This window comes from Penicillium citrinum, assembly GCF_028827155.1.
Source record: "Penicillium citrinum strain IBT 23319 chromosome Unknown utg000003l:1.0-4596430.0:1.0-4598250.0, whole genome shotgun sequence".
NCBI classification, from domain to species: domain Eukaryota; kingdom Fungi; phylum Ascomycota; class Eurotiomycetes; order Eurotiales; family Aspergillaceae; genus Penicillium; species Penicillium citrinum.
The window spans coordinates 3,816,707-3,834,692 of NW_026622688.1; the positions used below are offsets into that span (position 1 = coordinate 3,816,707).

Below are 17,986 nucleotides of genomic sequence, written 5' to 3' on the forward strand. Positions count from 1 at the left end.
TTGACCGTAGAAAACCCCCGAGATTGAGGCGAGATCCAGGAATTACCCGGCATCGTTATAATGCGCAATCCTGGAAGCTCCAATTGCAAGCTACTCTGACAGAAGTACAATACATGCGCAGGGAGGTCCCGCGTCGAGAGCGTCGACATTGACGAATGGGCAAGTAGAGTATTTCATTCCCAACAAAGAAATGAAGTACACGTGGCTGGGGATGGGATGGGCCCGGGCTACGGCGATACTAATAGTTTCATTCTTTGTTCAAAGATACCTATCTTTATAGGTATGAAAAGACATCGACTGCCCCGTGGCATAGTATCTTAACATCCCGTCCGGAGTGGGGACTTAAGATTAGGGCTTAGGATAAGAAAACCGTATGTATGCACATACGGTCATACATAAAAGTAGAGACCTCTCTGAGCACTGTAGATTCAGTCTTGCGTGGCTCTGCCCGCAAGCCCGGAACTAGTAATTATATATTGATTTTCTGACCTAGGTAGCACACAAAATGGAGAGTAGGTTTCATTACATAGTACCCTAGGGTCGAAGCGGCCATGTCAGCTCCTCTCTCTTTCAGACAACTTCAATACCGATGGTTTGGGAGATTTGAACAGGGGGTAATGATATCGGTACCAGAAGTGTCTCATTGCGAATTGGTCGAGGCGCAAATTGCGTTGGGCATGAAAAGGGAGCCCCTCATTCTTTAGCACTCATTTCGGGTCTAGGCGAAGAGGCGCTCACGCACCGACTAGAAATCCTTCGACAGTAGCACTCCACCTGAAATATCAATAGTTCTGCATTTTGAGGGGGTTAGAATTATTGGAGATGGATGTGTCATTTTGCAGCGCATTGAGACCATCACGTCACATCATCCGAGCGAGGAGTTCCCGCGACAAGCGTCGGATCACACGGACCCTACCACCACAGAGGACAGATCTAGAATCCGCAATATCCAGAAAGATTCGACTGGAGAAAGTAAGAGGGGAAAGCAGAGACGTGGAATGATTGGCGATCGCCGCTCTGATTGCCAGGAAGTGCCTCCATCCAGACGACTGGGGTTCGTGCAGGATCTCCACACCATTGGTATGCTCGTCATTCGGTGGATCAGGGGCTCCAATCGACGCGATCAGCATCGGGTTGGCTTGTATCACGTTCACCGCTTCTCTTGTCAGTTCTCCTAGCCATATTCCATACATGTTGAAGTGTATCAATAACTTGAGATCGAAATCCATTTCAAGATTCTCTCCACATAGACTAGAGGCCCGGGGGTCTTATCTTGTACCTATTGGATCTACATTATACCAGTACTAGTATAGTTACTATTTTCCGAGACAACCCATATTTGTAAGATTATAAATCCATACCGGAGAATACAGATAAAAAGAAGAATAGGGAAATGAGCAAAGAAAAAAGATTGCGAGAGTAAGAGAAAACGTTTCTCCATACTCCCATGGTACATAGGACACTGTAATAGTACAGCCCCTTTCTTTGAATGGTGGACCCCATCTCTAGTCATTTTGATGGCACAGCGGCAAATGAACCTTGGAAAGCGAGGGGCGCGAACCATTCCACGCGAATTCTCCTGTAAACTCAGTATGAACCGTCTATTAAGAGTATACTATAGTATTTAATAAGGTGATTTTCTTTGTATTAGGGTGAAAGCCAATACTTCAAACGGGAGTATCTTGTACTGGATCCAGCCCATTCTCCTCGTTAGGGCACGATCCAGGCACAGATGCACCGCTTTAAACGACGATCCGCTGTCACACCGGCGATACAGACCACCACTCGGCGCGTCTCCACTCGCTCGAAACGATACAGTGGCTGATCAATTGGCGTGGACAAATACACCTGCAGCTGCCACGCCGTGGACAGCACATCTCCATTCTCTCCGCTCTTCCCCCTTGCGCACCCGCGAGCACGATCATACTAACAGTACTTTACAGTATGTATGTAGAGCCCTAGTCCAGCGTAGAATTGAATTCCCTGAGTCAAGGAGCTGCCATGACTCCATACCCCGGGCTGCTGGCCCCCGAGCTGCCATCTTCGTCGTACAACCGACATGAATTCACCAATAATCTGCGGATCTCGATCGATTTCCGAGTAACAATGGCGATCATCTGCTGTGGTCGTCAGGTTTCGCACGGGGTTTATGGTAGATTCTTTGAAATTGATTGTACAATATACGAAGTAGGTTGGGATAGGACATGATAAAAAAAATAAAGCACGAAAGAACAAAAAGTATCCCTTTCTTCTTACCACTTTCTCTCTTTTCCTCTTTCCAACAATCACTATATCTTTCTTTGCTCGTCAACTTCAAAGAATGCCCAGAAGAAAAAAGAAGCAAGTACAATCCTCGACAAGTATGCGAGAACCAACTGAAGCCCTAAAAAGTGACCAGCAGGGCGTTCGTACGGCGATTACCGAATAGGGTTGGGTCTCCCCGCTCTTCATTGCTCTGGAACACATCTCTTTCCCAGCCTCTTCGCTCTTCCTCTTTTTCCCCTTCTTTTCTTCTCTTCCATCTCCGTGTACAACATCTCCTTCTCTTGCTCCTCCTCGAGCTCTTTTTTTTTCCTTTCGTTTTTGGCTGCAACACATTCGTTTGGCCTTGTTGAGTCTTGTGGTTTCGCTAAGTGGAGGCCTTTGGCGGTAGGCCTATCCATCCCACTCTGCAACTCCCCTGCGGCTGATCTCCGCACCCTTTCCAGGAACACGATATCTCAAGTTTTTTATTTTTGCGATTTTCATACTTGGCCACGCAAAAATCCTTAGATGAAGTCGTTGTTTTTGAACATCGACCTGTGAGACTCTTTGTGTTTGAATAGTTGTCCTCTCGAGGCGTTCATTGTGTGTGAGTGCCCTCTTTTTCGCGAGCGATCGTCGCGCCCACCACCCCTCAGCCCCTCTCAACCTTTCCCCTTACTTGGAGAACAACTTTTCGACAAGACGAACAATACCACAACACACCGCCACCTGCTCATCAAAGACACCGACCACCGAACATTGTTAGTCTGTCAGTAAACGCGAGAAGAGGTGTCAACTGCGAGGAGGCTGGTCATTGGTATTGCGGGCGCCTTAAAAGTGCCTCGGTGGCGCTTGTGTCAATAATCTCGGCGGAATCCACTTTATGCTGACTGGTATCGAAATCATAGTTGGACTGCCCGGCTGCATTGCCCACCATGGCCTTCAAGAATGGGCTGAGTGAACGCCTCGATGAGCTCCGATTCCCATCTCCTCGATCCCCCCCATCGGAGTCCGCCTTTCCAGGCTATACATCGTTGTCACCTGGCCATTCGAACTTGGCCCCAGGATTCTCTCGACCTACCAGTGACGTTCGAGCAAATCTGCAGCGTCGTTTCACGACTGATTCCAGCAAATTTTCGTCGTCATGGAATTATCTGAATCAGGGAAGCACGCCGATGCCGGACCCCCTGGACCTGCTATCTTCAGTAAGTCTTGAAGAATCTCATTCTCGTCACGAGGATTACCTTGATATTCGTTTTTGTCATGCATTTCCCTTTTCCTCGGTCGATGAAGGGAGATTCCTCGAGACCCAGACAATCCATATACACATCCAAACAATGCAAGCGCAGAAGGTGCGAGGGCGACATCTGAAAAGGCAAGTCGAACGCCTGCCTCTCCAAGGCAGAATTGTCAATTGGGGAAATCAGTTTGTTCGTCAGAACCAGAAAGGTGCCTTTGCACGTGCCCATCTCAGAGGTGGTTCCCTATAAAACCCCGTCTGATGCCTGAAATGCATCTTGAACTCTCACTTCATTTCCCCTCTGTGCCTTTCAATTTCCCCTCCTCAACTCCTATTCTATTCAAAATTATAGCTACAATATTTTGTATGTTCACAATCTGGCATTGCTTTGTTTGGTTCGATTGAAAGATTTCTGGCCAATTTCCAGTTTGGCAATGTCTGACATGGAGATGCACACGCATTTCGAAGTCCTGACTTGCTAAGGCTGACTTGTCCCTGAAAAGTCTTTCATCGCAATCATATGATTTTCTGCTGTCTTTCCCTCACTTCTCGTTTCTCATCTCTTCCCCTGCTTTCATGCATCCACCAGCCTGCGAGGGTGGAAGATCTACTCTTTGTCGTGCTGCAACTCCTTTTCTAACTCTGACAACTCTTAGTTCGAGAAGAAACGCCAGCATATTGAGTATATGCGAGAGCAAAAACGACGTTTCGAAGAGGATATGAAGCTGCTTGACATGCAACACGAGAAAGAAAAGATCGAGATGGACCAGTTAGCCCGTGACTTGGCCAAGGCTGGCCTCGGTGGTCCGGCTAGCGAGCCCACTACTCCTCCTGAGTATCGTGATTCTCCTGTACAGGCTGCTGTCTCTCGCCCTGGAAGATTTTCCAGTGCTAGCGTAACTTCCTCTCCTGGATTTTTCAATGTCTTTGCCCCGTCATCCCAACTTACCTCCCCCCAACAACCCGTCGATCGATTTGCGGGACATTCAGTCCCGGGATCTCGCCGAAACTCCGAGAAAGAAGAATTCGTTCTCGAGTCGAATTATAGACCAAGCAACGCGTGAGTGATATCTTAATTTGGGATCTAGATATCTTCCATTTGCCAGTTTTCATCTTGCTGACCATTTTCAAAGAGTTCATCGACTGTCTTTGCCATCGAGCAACTTCAACAGCCAGTATCGGCCTAGCACTTCTGGCTTTGGAAGCAGCTCAGGCGTGAATTCTTTTGCAGGAACAAAGCATCTGTTCCCCAGCGATGAAGACAAGCCTTTGATGCGGGATGAAGATCGGCTGTCAACCCCCGATATCAAGGGATATATCCGGATGACCGAGCCTGACGATAAATTCCCGACTCTCTCACGACGGGGAGGTTCTAACATTGTAAGCCCACTCATGTTGCCCTCGCCGGATTCCATTGAATTGAAGCTAATGTTTTGACAGCTGTCCGCCAATCCTGATGCTTTGGATCTTGCTGGTTCCCGCACCCCGGGCCCAGAATCGAACACTTCATTCCACAGTCGTCATCGTTCTGCTCATCAAAGCATGCCCAAGAATTTGACCAACTTCCGCTTGGATCAGCTGCACAATGGTAGCTCAACGAACGATGAACAGCCCAACGGCCCTCAGCCTCGTCATGCTGCGCGTCATTCACTCGGAGAGGGCTTTGTCTTTCCAAATGAACGTAGCAACGATGTGACAACTCCGGTGCCCTCAAATCGTCCAGTCCCTTTACAATCTTATTCTACCAATGATCTCCCTACAGTCAAGGGAAGCAGTAACGGGTTCGACACGGCTATAACCCCGCCCAAGACCTATGCGGAGAACATCCACCACCAGCACCGTAACAGCATGGGTAGGATCCCCACCGGCAATCCTAACCCCCACTCTGGCAAGGCATCACCTGAGACTGAGAGCACCAAAACTTACCTTCAACCGAGTGCACCTCCATTCGGTCCCCAGATTCCTCCAGCTGCAAGTAACAATGGTATGTCTGGGTTCCTTCCCCCAAATGCTCTGCAATTTCCAATCTCTGGAGCAATGTCTGGAGGCTACCCACCCCAGCCTTTTGTCAACCAAGGTGGTCAGGTTGCCAATCCCTACTTGGCGTATCCTAACTTTGCTGGCGGTTATCGTTTCAATGATCCAAATACCCGGGGTGGCGTCGGACAACGCCGTCAGACGGAGAGCGATTCCAGCCAGCTGACTCGATTCACGAACTTCCCCCTGGAACATTATAAGGGCGAGCTATATAGTCTTTGTAAAGATCAACATGGTTGCAGATATTTGCAGCGCAAACTTGAAGAACGAAACCCTGAACATGTCCAACTGATTTTCAGCGAGACCTATATGCATGTGATTGAATTGATGACTGGTAAGGAAACCCCAATCGGTTCAGGAGAGAACAAAAAATAAACTAATGTCACTAGATCCGTTCGGTAATTATCTTTGCCAAAAGCTCCTCGAGTTCTCCAATGACGAACAACGCACGGCTCTCATTGACAATGCTGCTCCACAACTCGTCAAGATTGCCCTCAATCAGCATGGAACTCGAGCGTTGCAGAAGATGATTGAGTTCATCTCTACTCCCGAACAGACTGTGACTGTCATCAAGTCACTCGAGAGACACGTTGTCGAGCTCGTACAAGATCTGAATGGAAATCATGTCATTCAGAAGTGCCTCAATCGTCTGTCGAAGAAGGATGCCGAATTCATCTACCAGTCTGTTGGTGATCATTGTGTTACTGTCGGCACCCATCGTCATGGATGCTGTGTTTTGCAGCGTTGTATCGACCACGCATCTGGAGAGCAAAAGGATCGTCTGATTGGTCAAATCACTAAGAATGCTTACCAACTCGTTCAAGATCCATTTGGCAACTATGTGGTTCAATACATCCTCGACCTTGGAGATCCTTTCTACACTGGCCCCCTATGCGTGACATTTGCAGGAAACGTTCCAGTCCTCTCCAAGCAAAAATTCAGTTCAAACGTGATCGAGAAGTGTCTACGAACTGCCGACACCGACAACCGCCGCGCTATGATTGATGAGATTCTGAGTGGAAACGAGCTTGAAAAGATGCTGCGTGATTCCTACGCCAACTATGTTGTCCAGACCGCGATGGAGTTCGCCGATCCCGAAACTAGAGCGCGCATAATCGAAGCTGTGCGGCCCCTTGTTCATGCCATCCGTGGCACCCCTCATGGTCGCCGAATTGCTGGCAAGATTATGTCGGCCGAGTCTTCTGGCCGCACCAGTGGCCATGTAACTCCGAATGAGACGGGAAATACCACGCAGATCCCAAAGCAGGCGATGCAGAAGCCGTTTGGATTCCAGCAAGGTCCAGGCCCTACCCTCAATGGATCGAATGCCTTTAACAGCCAGAACGCTTTGCCCACCCCTGCACAAAGCTCTTCGAATACTCCTCCCAGTGGCGCAACGGAGGGACCGATGTTCATTTCCCCTGGCGCAGGCCAGAATATCGGCGTTCAAAACCAGCTTTATGCCTACTACTAACCGGGGGTTGTACAGCTCTTTCTGTGCATACCCCGCCGACTGTACCCATATTTTTATATGATGCTACGATATTTTTGATGATTTCACGGATTTTCTCACGACTGTCATCAGAATGTGGCTGCCGTTGCATGATCTACTCAGTTGCAGCAATCTTTCTCTAAAGCCCATTCGCATGTTTTTTCACCTGCATTCGCATCCATCAATGCGTCACGACTGTTTTCCCTCCTCGGGTAAAATTCACGCGTTGCACGTTGCATGTTTCCCTCATCAAGCTGAAATAGCATGATGCAGTCTGCATTATAGAGCATCCAATGCTCTACTCTTTCCCTCACATTTGTACTTCTCACCATTTCTAGTTTTCGTTTTGCTCTTCATTCCCCCAGCATTCATTTTTCTTATATTCCATCAATGGTATTGCAGGGCCATTTGCAATCGGATTCTTGCATTTGCTCCTTATGTTCACAGGGGCAGAGAAACATTGTTCTTTTGCTTGACCAGCATTATATCTGCATATACCATTTCGATTCCAGTCAATGTGTTCACTCACCATTTTTTTTCTCATTTTTTTCTGTCATTTGCGTTCTGATTTTCAAGTGCATGTTGTGAGCTAGGGCAGGACGAGCTTCGATTGCCAGGAGGATGTATTTTTCCCGTCTAGGGAAAAACCAACATATCTCTGGTATTCGCATGGAATTTCTATAGTGGGATACGACAGAAACTGTCGGTGTTTGCTTCCCCCAGCTTTTATATACTGGTGGGTGGTGAGCTCGTGGGTCTCCTGTCCCTACTGGGAAGATTTCGACCGCGACATAGCTGATTCAGTCCTTTCTTTCACATTTCGCATGGTTGTAATTTAGTCCACGAACTCACGTATTTCTCTCTGTATACCACGAGCCATGTAAACCCATTCCCAACTCAAAATAAATTAAACTAATTTGTATATCTTTGAATTTGAAAAAGTTCCTTGCTCCAAGCAAGGAACTTTTTCTCCGACGCGTCGCGAAAGCACGTGACTGGACAGGGTTCGGAGATGCAGATCCAACCCGGACCTCCGCTGTATTTGGATCCAACTGAAAACACTGAATTGACACCGCGGAGGAAGTGGAAGAAAGCGGAGCATAGCTAATTATGCAACCACTTGACGTTGCGCGCTACCTGAGTGCTCAATGGCCATGTCGAGAGGTGCAAACGAGGCAGCTTGCTGCCTTATTCAATGTGAGTGACCCACGTATTATCACAAGTGATATATTCGAGTTCAATCCACCAGAGAACGTCACTACGAGAGTCGGTATGCTGATGTGTAAATTGAATATTACAGCCCCATCTACCTAGCCCTTCAACGCTTGTCGTCCATGGAATCTCAGCAACATGCAAATCCACAATTATCCGCGGCGTCCTTTCCACGCTTGATGTACCACATGCCGTTGTTCGAAGCAGCGAGTGTATTACTGGACGACATCTTCTGACCAAGATTTTATGGAATACTCTCGATGCTTTAGGACAGAAAGATGAATGGGAGAAATTCGGGAAGGGACGCTGTGAGCATATCAGTACCCTCGCAGTGTTGTTGGACGAGTGTCTTGCGGCACGAATTCCAGAGCAAAGAGGGAAATTTGTGCTAGTACTGGATGAGATCGATAGACAAAGAGAGGCGTCGCCAACTCTCTTGTCTGCTTTGGCCCGGCTTGGAGACATTGTAAGTGTCGACATAAAACAGTTGGAAGCAATGCAATACTAACGCCTGACAGATCCCTTCGCTTTGCGTGGTTCTAGTCCTAAGTTCGACACCACGACCCATGTTTCTTCAGAATGCGGCAGTTCCCCATATTAGCTTCCCTCCTTACACACGCAAAGAGTCCGTCGACATCCTCCTGGCCTCCCCTATGCCCACCGTGGAAGGCCTGCCTGACGAAACTGCATATCAAATCTACCCGCACTTCGTCTCGACGGTGTATGATACCCTGATTGGACCGACTGCCGGCTCTATCCCGACATTCAAGTCCCTCTGCCACCGACTCTGGCCGGAGTTTGTTGCTCCCGTTCTTCAAGGCGAGTCAGCGCCTGGCGGGGGCACAGAGTGGGACTTTGCACGACTGGTCGTCAAGAACAGGGCACTTTTCCGTCACCAGGGAGAATCAGCCCTAGTACATCGAATTGTACCAGAAGATTCTGCCGACACAAAGAAGACAAATCGTACACCATATGCGCCTAAAGCAGCATCTTCGGCCCTGCCTCACCTACCCTACTTCTCAACCTTGATTCTGACGTCGGCTTATTTGGCCTCTCACACCCCTCAACGACTGGATACAATTTTCTTTTCAAAATTCTCCTCGTCCTCCCTCTCTGCCCGTAACAAACGTGCCCACCATCGACGCCGCTTGAAGGTCCTTTCCCAGGCCCAGGCAGAAGAACGACAAGCCGCCAACGACCCATCAACACCCAATAAAAAGGGCAAACGAGCCAAGACCCGTATCACAAAGTCCACGCTTTCATCGGCCTTTGCAACCTCCTCAGCTACGACTTCAGCCACTGGTGGTAACGGTGGAATCACTGGTCCATCGACTATTCTAACAGCCCGCCCTTTCCCGTTAGAGCGTCTTCTGGCCGTTTATCACGCCGTCGATCCAAACCCACCCGCTAATCCAATCCACACCCCCGCCGTTGCGGACCAGATCTATGCTGAGCTAGCTACGCTACGTCGTCTACGTCTAGTGGTTCCGGCCTCAGGCTCCCATGGCGGAGCAACCATGGGAAGTGGAAATACAAGCGCAGATGCAGGTGAGAAATGGTGTGTCAATGTGTCGGGTGATTGGATTGGTGAGCTGGCTAAGGGTATTGGTGTTGAAGTTGGGGAATGGCTTGCTGGTGGATTGGATTAATGATTCATTCTCTGGCATGTCATTTAGTTTCTTGTTATTTTTACATTGGGCGGTGTTTATTTCTGCATGCTATTTTTGGCTATAATTCGTGCAATTCTCTAGTGGATCAATCATATACCCGTTCTTTTCTTTAGCATCTCATCTATTCTCTTCTTTTGAAATATCATGGAATATCTCCAGCTGGAGCCACCCATGCAATCAATAGTCCTACATTGAAGTGATCCTCAAAAAGTACCTGCTATACCACACTGGCACGATTGGCCCTGAGCTGCACAGCACAGTCTAACTGGGTGACAGGAAACATGGTATGCATGAAGACCTAGGTATGGGAATATAAGAATATGAAAGCGACTTGTTCGTAGGCATTTCTCATGCTTATCCACATTGCACATCAAGAGCTTAGTCCGACGGGGGCACGGCTCACTCTATTGATTTTTTGGTGAAACCCCCTGACCAAAAAAAACGGGGACAGACAACCGGGTCGAGCGCAGAGGACGCCGGCAAGGGGAAAAAATAAAGGAAACATAAAATAAAATGAAACACATTATATGCGAAGCAAAATGGCAGAAGTCGTTCAACCAATGACCTCCTCGGTCTCCTCGATGATCTCTTCCACCATCTCCTCCACCACAGTCTCGCCTTGCTCCTCGCCACCGACAGGAGCATCGCGAGCTTGCTTGGGCGAGTCGGCGTCTTCGGGGAGACCGAAGGCATCCTTCTCCTCGGCCTGGATCTCCTTCTCCCGGCGGAGCCAGGCAACCCACTCGCTGAGCACACGCTTGCGCTTCTCGACGACGGCTGTGTTGGCAATGTCGACAGCGAACTTGTCCTCCTCGTCGAACTCCTTGGAGTACTCACGCAGGTTCTTGCGGACTTGCTTCTGCTCCTCCTTGCTGAGGAAGGTAGGGGGTCGTGGGCGCCAGATGAACTGCTTGAACTTCTCGGTGGGGTTTTCGGAGAGGGTGTTTCCAGAGAAGGTGTGGAGGTTCCAGCCGTTCTCCATCTAGTAGATAATTAGTATTAATCTCAAAATTGAATGAATGGAAGGAAAGGGACTGATAGTTGAAATATGTAGAAGGGAAAGGCTTACCGAGTGAGTCCAGACACTAGCGCTGGTGACGACGTAACGACCAGTAGGGTCCCACTCAACATCCGTCACACCGTAGTGCTCAACGGTCTTCATCAACTGAAGGTTAGCGGCGAGATCCTTCTCGGCCTCAACCTTCTCACCCTCGAAGTCCATGTCCCAGAAGTCCAGGTCGAAGTTGGACTGAGAGTGGACGGTAGCAACAATAACGAAACGTCCCTTGGGTGACCAGTAGATGCCGTTGCTGGTCTTCTTCTCGATGGTTCGCACAAGCTTGAAGTTGCCGCCAGCACCGCCCTTCTTCTCAGGAGCGAAGAAAGAAACAGCTGTCTTGGGGGGGAACAGCGGCACCGGTAGGGGTCTCGCCAGTAGTGATGAGGACGAAGCGATGTCCATTAGGCTCCCAGGCAAAGTTGATGACAGTGTCCTTAAGACTGTCGACAACCTCTACGGGAACACCCTTCTCACGTACGCGGAAAATCTCCAGGTTGGTGGCCATGGACTTCTTGGACTTGGAGTGACGATCGACCTTGACACAGACATAGGCACCCTGGGATTGCCAGTGGAGCTTGACATCGGAGACATTGAACAGGTTACGGGTACGGACAATCTCCTTGGAGGGAACGCTCATCATGGCCACGCGGGCAGGGTTGCTGCCAATCTCGGGGGTCCAGAAGCAGAGAAGCTGCTCGTATTGCTTGACACCCTCACGGTTGACTGTGGCAGGAGACCACTCGAAGTCGTTGACACCCTCAATCTTGACTGAGGTACGTCCCAGCAGGTTCATGTTGGGCAGTTCGTAAATGGAGATAGACTGGCCCTGGAGCATACGGGCAACGTACTTCTCATCCGCAGACCACTTGAAAGCGGGCCACTGAACCTTCTTCTTGGGCGCAACATCACCCTCAGCGGCGGGACCAGCTGCAAGGTCGTGGGAAACGAAAGATCGGAGGGGCTTGCCGGACTCGATATCCCAGACAATGATGTTCTTTCCATCCTCCTCAAAGGTCAGAACAGGCTGACCCTCCTCGACTTGAATCGGACGAGCCGACCATGTTGTCAGATAGCCTTCAAGAGGCGAGAATTCAATGAGTTGGACGAAAGGGTGGGGGAATTGCTTTTGCTTGGAGAAGGAGGAGCCTCCCCAGAGTTGGACACCCTGGGGGTGGACGGAGGCGAGGAAAGTACCCTTAGGGGACCACTGAACGAAGAGTTGTGTCCAGTGTGCGCGATCGACAACATTCTCCGGGGGATTGGACTTGTTGTTCCAAAAGACGCCGACCTTGTCGTTACGGTAAAGAGCGAACTGATCCCGAGCATTGGCGTCACCCATCCATGAACGCAGGTGCTCCTTCTCCTTGAATGGCTCAACTGGAGGAGCCTGGTACTCCTCATCGACACGGCCCTCCCGACCATAGCGTTCAATATCCATCAATTTGTTCACGGCGAGAGTGTGCTTCTTATCGAGAGGAACGCCGTGCAGCTGTTTAACGGCGGCGACAGCCTGTTCGGGGGTCTCATACTCAACAAAGGCGAATCTGTAAACGACAAAAAAAAGGTGTTAAGAACTGTAAAAACCAAAAATCCATACCCCCTCACTTCGTTACATCGCTCCATATCATGGGGGTATTATCAAATTGTGTACGCACCCTTCAGACATGCCCTTATCGTTCAAGGGCATGAATACAGCATCTTCGGAGGTGTGACCGACGGCGTTGAGTTTTCTCAATAAGAACTTGATAAGCTTCTGTCTGCTGTCCTCGGGCACAACGGGAAGGCCATCGATAACGATGAATGTGTCGAGACCCTCGTCGGCTTTGACTTCGAATTGCGCTTTAAGATCTGCCCGCCAATAAATTAGTTTCCGAGAGGGGCAACCGGGCTTAAGAAGATCGATTGAAGATTCTGTATGCACGCACCGGAAAAATCAATCTCCTCCTCCTCTTCTTCATGGAGGTCCTGCTCGGACAGTTGCTCGAAGCTAGGCGCCATCTTGAAATATGTGGGATGGGGCGGCCGGGTTCTTCAAGGAGAGTGCTAAACCGTGATCGATCGAAATTTCCAACTTCCACAAAGAAACAAAGTCCGCCAACGATTGTGCGGACCCAGCCAGGTCACGTGTGCTGACTCATCCGCTTCCCCGGGTGCTTTTTGGCCTTGGCTTTTTGTTCGGATTGCTTTTTGCTTGTCGCGGAGCTTCCAGTTGGGGTGTTTGTCTCTTCGTTTTTTTATTTTTTATTTTTTATTTTCTTTATTGATTTGAAGTGAATCTCTTTATTTCTTTATTATTATTAATTTTTTTGCTCTCCTCTTCCAACAATTACCATTGGCAAATTTGTGGCTGGGGTTTAATATCAATTCACCATATCAATTCAACCCTTTCGATTTCCTACAATCGCCCTTTTTTGCGCCTCAGCCGGCCCGTCCTTCCCCCGCCGCTCTTAAGCGCCAGTGCGACTATATCCACCACCACCTGACAAGCACCTCATTACGCCCATCCCACTCATCCTTCTTCTTGTCATAACATATCCTCTCCCCCCCCACCCACCCAAAACAATCAGTCCGGTCGAAGCTTCAGACCAAGACTTCCCTGACCCGATTCGCATCGCAAACTCCACTCTCCTTCTTTCCATAGATAACGATCGATCGACCGGCAGGATGTCGCGTATGTTACCTCGGTCTGCTTCCGGCCTCAACAGCCGGGTACTTCCAATCCTTTGTTCCTGATCTAATTTGGCGCAATAGTTTCTTCTGAGCTGCGCGACCAGTATACAGGGATCATTGACTCCATTCTGAGTAAAAGCGACTTGAATACCATCTCCGAAAAGCGGATTCGCAAAGGACTCCAGGATGTCATTGGCTATGATCTCACTGCCCAAAAGGTTCGTCCTTTTTTTCGAGTCAATTTTCTGTCTTCGGAAAAAAGATTGGTGTGTCTGATCGCGAAGCTGAAGCTAATGTTCTTATTTGATATATTAGGTCGCGATCAAAGAGCTGATCATGCAGCGATTCGACATCTTCGCCGCGAAGAATGGTGTCGCAGAGTCACCCGAAGAGACTGGAGCTAGCAATGGGTATCGCGGGGATTCTGCGTCTGCGGTACCATCTCCTCCTCCTTCCTCGTCACCCGTAAAGCGACAGCCAGATAGCGAAGAAGCTTCTGATCGCAGTGGTACCTCTCCTCCTCCCAAAAAGCGCAAGCCAGACGCCAATGCCGATGTCGATGCCGATGCTATGTTTGCTGCCAAGCTTCAGGCCGAAGAGAACTCACGCGCTAGGCCGACAAGAGGAGGGAATAATCGACGTGCAGCTCCTGTCAAAAAGAAGAGCAAGGCGAAGACGTCAAAGAGGGTCAAGGCAGAAGATGACTCTGATGTCGAATCTGGGTCAGATACCAAGAAGGAGGTCAATCGAACCGGTGGATTTCATGTAAGCTGGTGTTTAATACGATCTTGTATTTTGATTCCAATCTCTAATCGGTCTTGCAGAAACCCCTCAACCTATCCCCTGCGCTCTCTTCGTTGCTAGGCGGAGAAGTAACGGTTAGTGGCCTCACATCTTTATCCCCTTTCAATTTGCTAAATTCAAGTCTTTTTCAAATAGCTTTCTCGTCCGCAGACGGTCAAAAAAGTCTGGCAATATATTCGCGAGAATGAGTTACAAGACCCTGCCGACCGTCGCCAGATTCGATGTGATGAAGCAATGCGTGCTGTCTTCAAACAAGATCGAGTCCACATGTTCACCATGACCAAGATCCTCAATCAGAACCTTTACAATCCGGATGAATAGTCTTGGCCATGAAAGCACATTGTCAGGAACAATGCTCCTCTACAATGTTTGCCTTTGTGTCTATTTGTGTGGTTGCTATCTGCCCTAACGAATCTCGTGTGTTTTATCTCTTACACATTCTTTCATATCTATTTTTATTTGCGATGCATGGGGATGCTGGCGCGACAACCTATTGATTATTATCGTCTGACACGGCCTCCTCCGCGACTGTTGATGTTGTTTTCCATCTTGCTAAGATTTTGTTATTGCGCCCCAGCGGGAGTTGGTGTCGCGAGTGGTGATCGTCGTTCAACATTGCATCTATGATCTTTTTTTGTCTCTTTGTCTCCAGATTTATTTTTACTTGCCTTTCTTCTATTATTATTTTTTCCTCTCTCCTCTTTTAAGTCTTTCTTCTTTATTCTTCATGGTGAGACGATAGCCATAGCGATATTGTGATCTTTATAACCCACAGAAAATATGCTCAAGATGTCGCAATGAAAATAATCCTTCAAGGCTTGCAGCTCTTTTTTTTTCTCCGCCGCGGACGATCAGTCAGCAGATCTCACTTTTTCCCCATTTCCCCCCACCAGCCCACAATCGAGTAGTGAATCTCCCCTCTTCTCTCTTCAGCAGATTCCGGCCATTGAGGTCTTGCTATTGATACAATTTAGAGTATAGCTTCTGCCATGGCTGAGAACCCACCGACCGCGCCAGGTTCTTCAAACCGGGGACGTGGCGGTGGTCGCCGTCGAGGCCGCGGGGGTGCCCCTTCTGGCCGTTCTGAGACACAGAATACCTCGGGAGATATGGCAGGGAAATACTCAAAATCCCGTGGCCGAGGCGGAAAGGCCTCTGGAGACCGCAATCAGCAAAAGAGTGGTGGAGGATCTCAAACGAACGAGGCGCAACCAGCAGCTACAGCTACAGTGGGAACCAAACAGGTGGCCGCAGCTACAGATGACGCAGATGACGGAGAAATTTGCTTTATTTGCGCTTCAGCAGTTGAACATACCTCAGTTTCGCCTTGCAATCACCGTACCTGTCATATATGTGCGCTTCGTCTCCGAGCACTGTATAAAAATAAGGGCTGTGCTCATTGTCGAGTAAGTGGACCTTTCCTATACCCTAACGAGGACCCTTGGGGAATCTCACGGCCTTTCTTTACTCTTACTGGAAGACTTTACTAACTTTATACGATGAATAGACCGAATCTGCTTTTGTAATTTTCACTGATGATCCCGTCCGACGCTTTGAGGACTTTGGCAAGAAAGATTTTGCTCGGACCGATGATAACCTTGGTATTCGATACGAAAAAGATGACATTTTCGAAGACACTGTCTTATTATTGCGATACAATTGTCCGGATGAGGATTGTGATGTGGCCTGTTTGGGCTGGCCAGATCTGCACCGCCATGTGAAGAGCAAGCATGGTAAAGTCATGTGGTAAGTCTTAAGCATATCTTTCCGGGTTTGGTGTTGAAGAGATACTAATAAGACTTGCAGTGATTTATGTACTCGAAATAAGAAAGTCTTCACTCACGAACACACTCTATTCACCCCAGCGGAACTGCGAAGGCATGAAAGACATGGAGATGATAAGCCGGGTGCAATCGACCAAAGTGGTTTCAAGGGACACCCAGAGTGTGGTTTTTGCCGCCAGCGATTCTATGGAGATGACGAGCTTTATGCTCATTGCAGAGATAAGCACGAGCGATGTCACATCTGTGATCGCCGCTCCTCACATCGGCAGCAACAGTATTATGTCGATTATGATGCTCTTGAAGATCACTTTCAAAAAGATCATTTCTTGTGCCTTGATCCAGAATGTCTGGAGAAGAAGTTTGTGGTTTTTGAATCCCAAATGGATCTGAAGGGACACCAGCTCGAGTCACATCCAAACGGAGTCTCAAAGGACATTCGCCGTGATGCAAGGCTAGTTGATCTTAGCGAGTTTGACCTTCGCAGTCCTTACCAGTCACAGCAGCGGCAGCGCCGCGGAGCTGGACGGGGGCGTGACCCTAATGCTGAGCCCCTGCCGGCTACGAGTGCCCAACCATTGCGCCGAGACCAACTGGCCTACCAACGCCAGATGGAGATACAAAGTGCTCAATCCGTCTCAACACGTAGCTTTGGTGGGCAGTTGACCCGAAGTGATACACAGACGGTACAAGCTCCACCTCGATCAACGGGCTCAACCCCAGCACCAAATGCTTCGCGTTCTGCTCCTCCAACAGCTGAACTTGAGAACTTGAGTCTTGCTGCCACTTCTCAGTCACTAGGCCCTCAGGACCAAGCACGTCGTCTACGTCATACCGCTGTGATAGAACGAGCATCAAATCTGCTGCACAATGACGCTACCAAGCTAGCCGAATTTCGCAGCAGAGTCTCTAGTTACCGTACATCATCCATTGCAGCCACAGAGCTGATTGATGCTTTCTTCTCATTATTTGACACCTCAAGTTCTGAGCTCGGGAAACTAATCAAGGAGTTGGCTGAGATTTATGAAGACCAGTCAAAACGCAACAGCCTCCTCCAGGCCTGGAATGACTGGCGCGCCATTAACGAAGATTATCCTGCCTTGCCGGGACCTGGTGGATTATTACCAGGAATGTCCCCGAGCACGGTAAACACCGGTGGCTCGCGCGTTCTAAGATTGAAATCCTCTACTGCACGGTCTTCGCGCTCTGCAGTTGGAAGAAGCGGCGCAATACCATCGACTTCTTCATCCTCAAATCCCTTCCCTCCCCTTTCTGCAGCTGGAGGACCATCATCTTCTCGTCGCCCCGCTGCTTCCGCTACTCCATGGGCAGCAGCCGCACCTTCGCCGGCTCTCGCACGCCCCAGTGCTCCCAGCCGTTCATCCTCATCCACCCCTGCTAGCTCTACACGTACCCCTGCCCCGACTGGTGCAGATGCTTTCCCTGCACTTCCTGCCGCTGCCAAGCCTAATGTCTTGATGGCCGGCAAGACCCGCGGCTATCGCCGTTGGGATGAGCATCGCGGCCCGGCCCCTACTGCTTGGGGGTCTAATCCATCTTCTGGAGCTGCCACTCCTGCCGAGCCATCGGAAAATGACTTTGAAGAGGACTCGGGAAATGGGAAGAAGGGGAAAAAGAAGAAGGGCAAGCAGACCCTTTTCCATTTCGGTTAGTATCGATCTGTTTGCCCCGGTATTTCATCCGAATTAGCAGGCATATAATATCAGCGAGCGCGTTCTTGGTTAGAAGTAGCCCCGGTTCTGAGCCGGAGGTATA

At 49.3% G+C, this 17,986-nt stretch overlaps 6 protein-coding genes across 6 annotated transcripts; 4 read left to right on the forward strand and 2 right to left on the reverse strand.

Annotated features, from left to right (window-relative positions):
- Positions 1 to 860: 860 nt before the first annotated feature.
- On the reverse strand, positions 861 to 1,193 carry N7469_004666 (uncharacterized protein; the record flags this gene model as incomplete). Its single annotated transcript, XM_056643586.1, has 1 exon — positions 861 to 1,193. The coding sequence occupies one exon, from the start codon at positions 1,191 to 1,193 to the stop codon at positions 861 to 863; it is 333 nt and encodes a 110-aa protein (XP_056502998.1).
- A 1,986-nt stretch (positions 1,194 to 3,179) lies between these two features.
- N7469_004667 (uncharacterized protein) lies at positions 3,180 to 6,995 on the forward strand (the record flags this gene model as incomplete). The annotated part of the gene is made up of 5 exons (XM_056643587.1): positions 3,180 to 3,449; positions 4,141 to 4,544; positions 4,618 to 4,864; positions 4,925 to 5,855; positions 5,911 to 6,995. 5 exons carry the CDS (start codon positions 3,180 to 3,182, stop codon positions 6,993 to 6,995), a joined length of 2,937 nt encoding a protein of 978 aa, XP_056502999.1.
- Positions 6,996 to 8,123: 1,128 nt separating this feature from the next.
- Positions 8,124 to 9,874, forward strand: N7469_004668 (origin of replication complex subunit 5 family protein; the record flags this gene model as incomplete). The annotated part of the gene is made up of 3 exons (XM_056643588.1): positions 8,124 to 8,210; positions 8,314 to 8,691; positions 8,744 to 9,874. 3 exons carry the CDS (start codon positions 8,124 to 8,126, stop codon positions 9,872 to 9,874), a joined length of 1,596 nt encoding a protein of 531 aa, XP_056503000.1.
- Positions 9,875 to 10,448: 574 nt separating this feature from the next.
- On the reverse strand, positions 10,449 to 12,953 carry EifCb (translation initiation factor eIF3 core subunit b; the record flags this gene model as incomplete). The annotated part of the gene is given in 5 exon segments (XM_056643589.1): positions 10,449 to 10,877; positions 10,965 to 11,291; positions 11,305 to 12,499; positions 12,611 to 12,866; positions 12,881 to 12,953. The coding sequence occupies 5 exon segments, from the start codon at positions 12,951 to 12,953 to the stop codon at positions 10,449 to 10,451; spliced, it is 2,280 nt and encodes a 759-aa protein (XP_056503001.1).
- Positions 12,954 to 13,619: 666 nt separating this feature from the next.
- Positions 13,620 to 14,750, forward strand: N7469_004670 (SWIB/MDM2 domain protein; the record flags this gene model as incomplete). Its single annotated transcript, XM_056643590.1, has 5 exons — positions 13,620 to 13,626; positions 13,707 to 13,843; positions 13,941 to 14,390; positions 14,450 to 14,503; positions 14,565 to 14,750. 5 exons carry the CDS (start codon positions 13,620 to 13,622, stop codon positions 14,748 to 14,750), a joined length of 834 nt encoding a protein of 277 aa, XP_056503002.1.
- Positions 14,751 to 15,418: 668 nt separating this feature from the next.
- N7469_004671 (E3 ubiquitin-protein ligase HEL2) lies at positions 15,419 to 17,883 on the forward strand (the record flags this gene model as incomplete). Its single annotated transcript, XM_056643591.1, has 3 exons — positions 15,419 to 15,835; positions 15,937 to 16,175; positions 16,236 to 17,883. The coding sequence occupies 3 exons, from the start codon at positions 15,419 to 15,421 to the stop codon at positions 17,881 to 17,883; spliced, it is 2,304 nt and encodes a 767-aa protein (XP_056503003.1).
- Between the last annotated feature and the right edge of the window lie 103 nt (positions 17,884 to 17,986).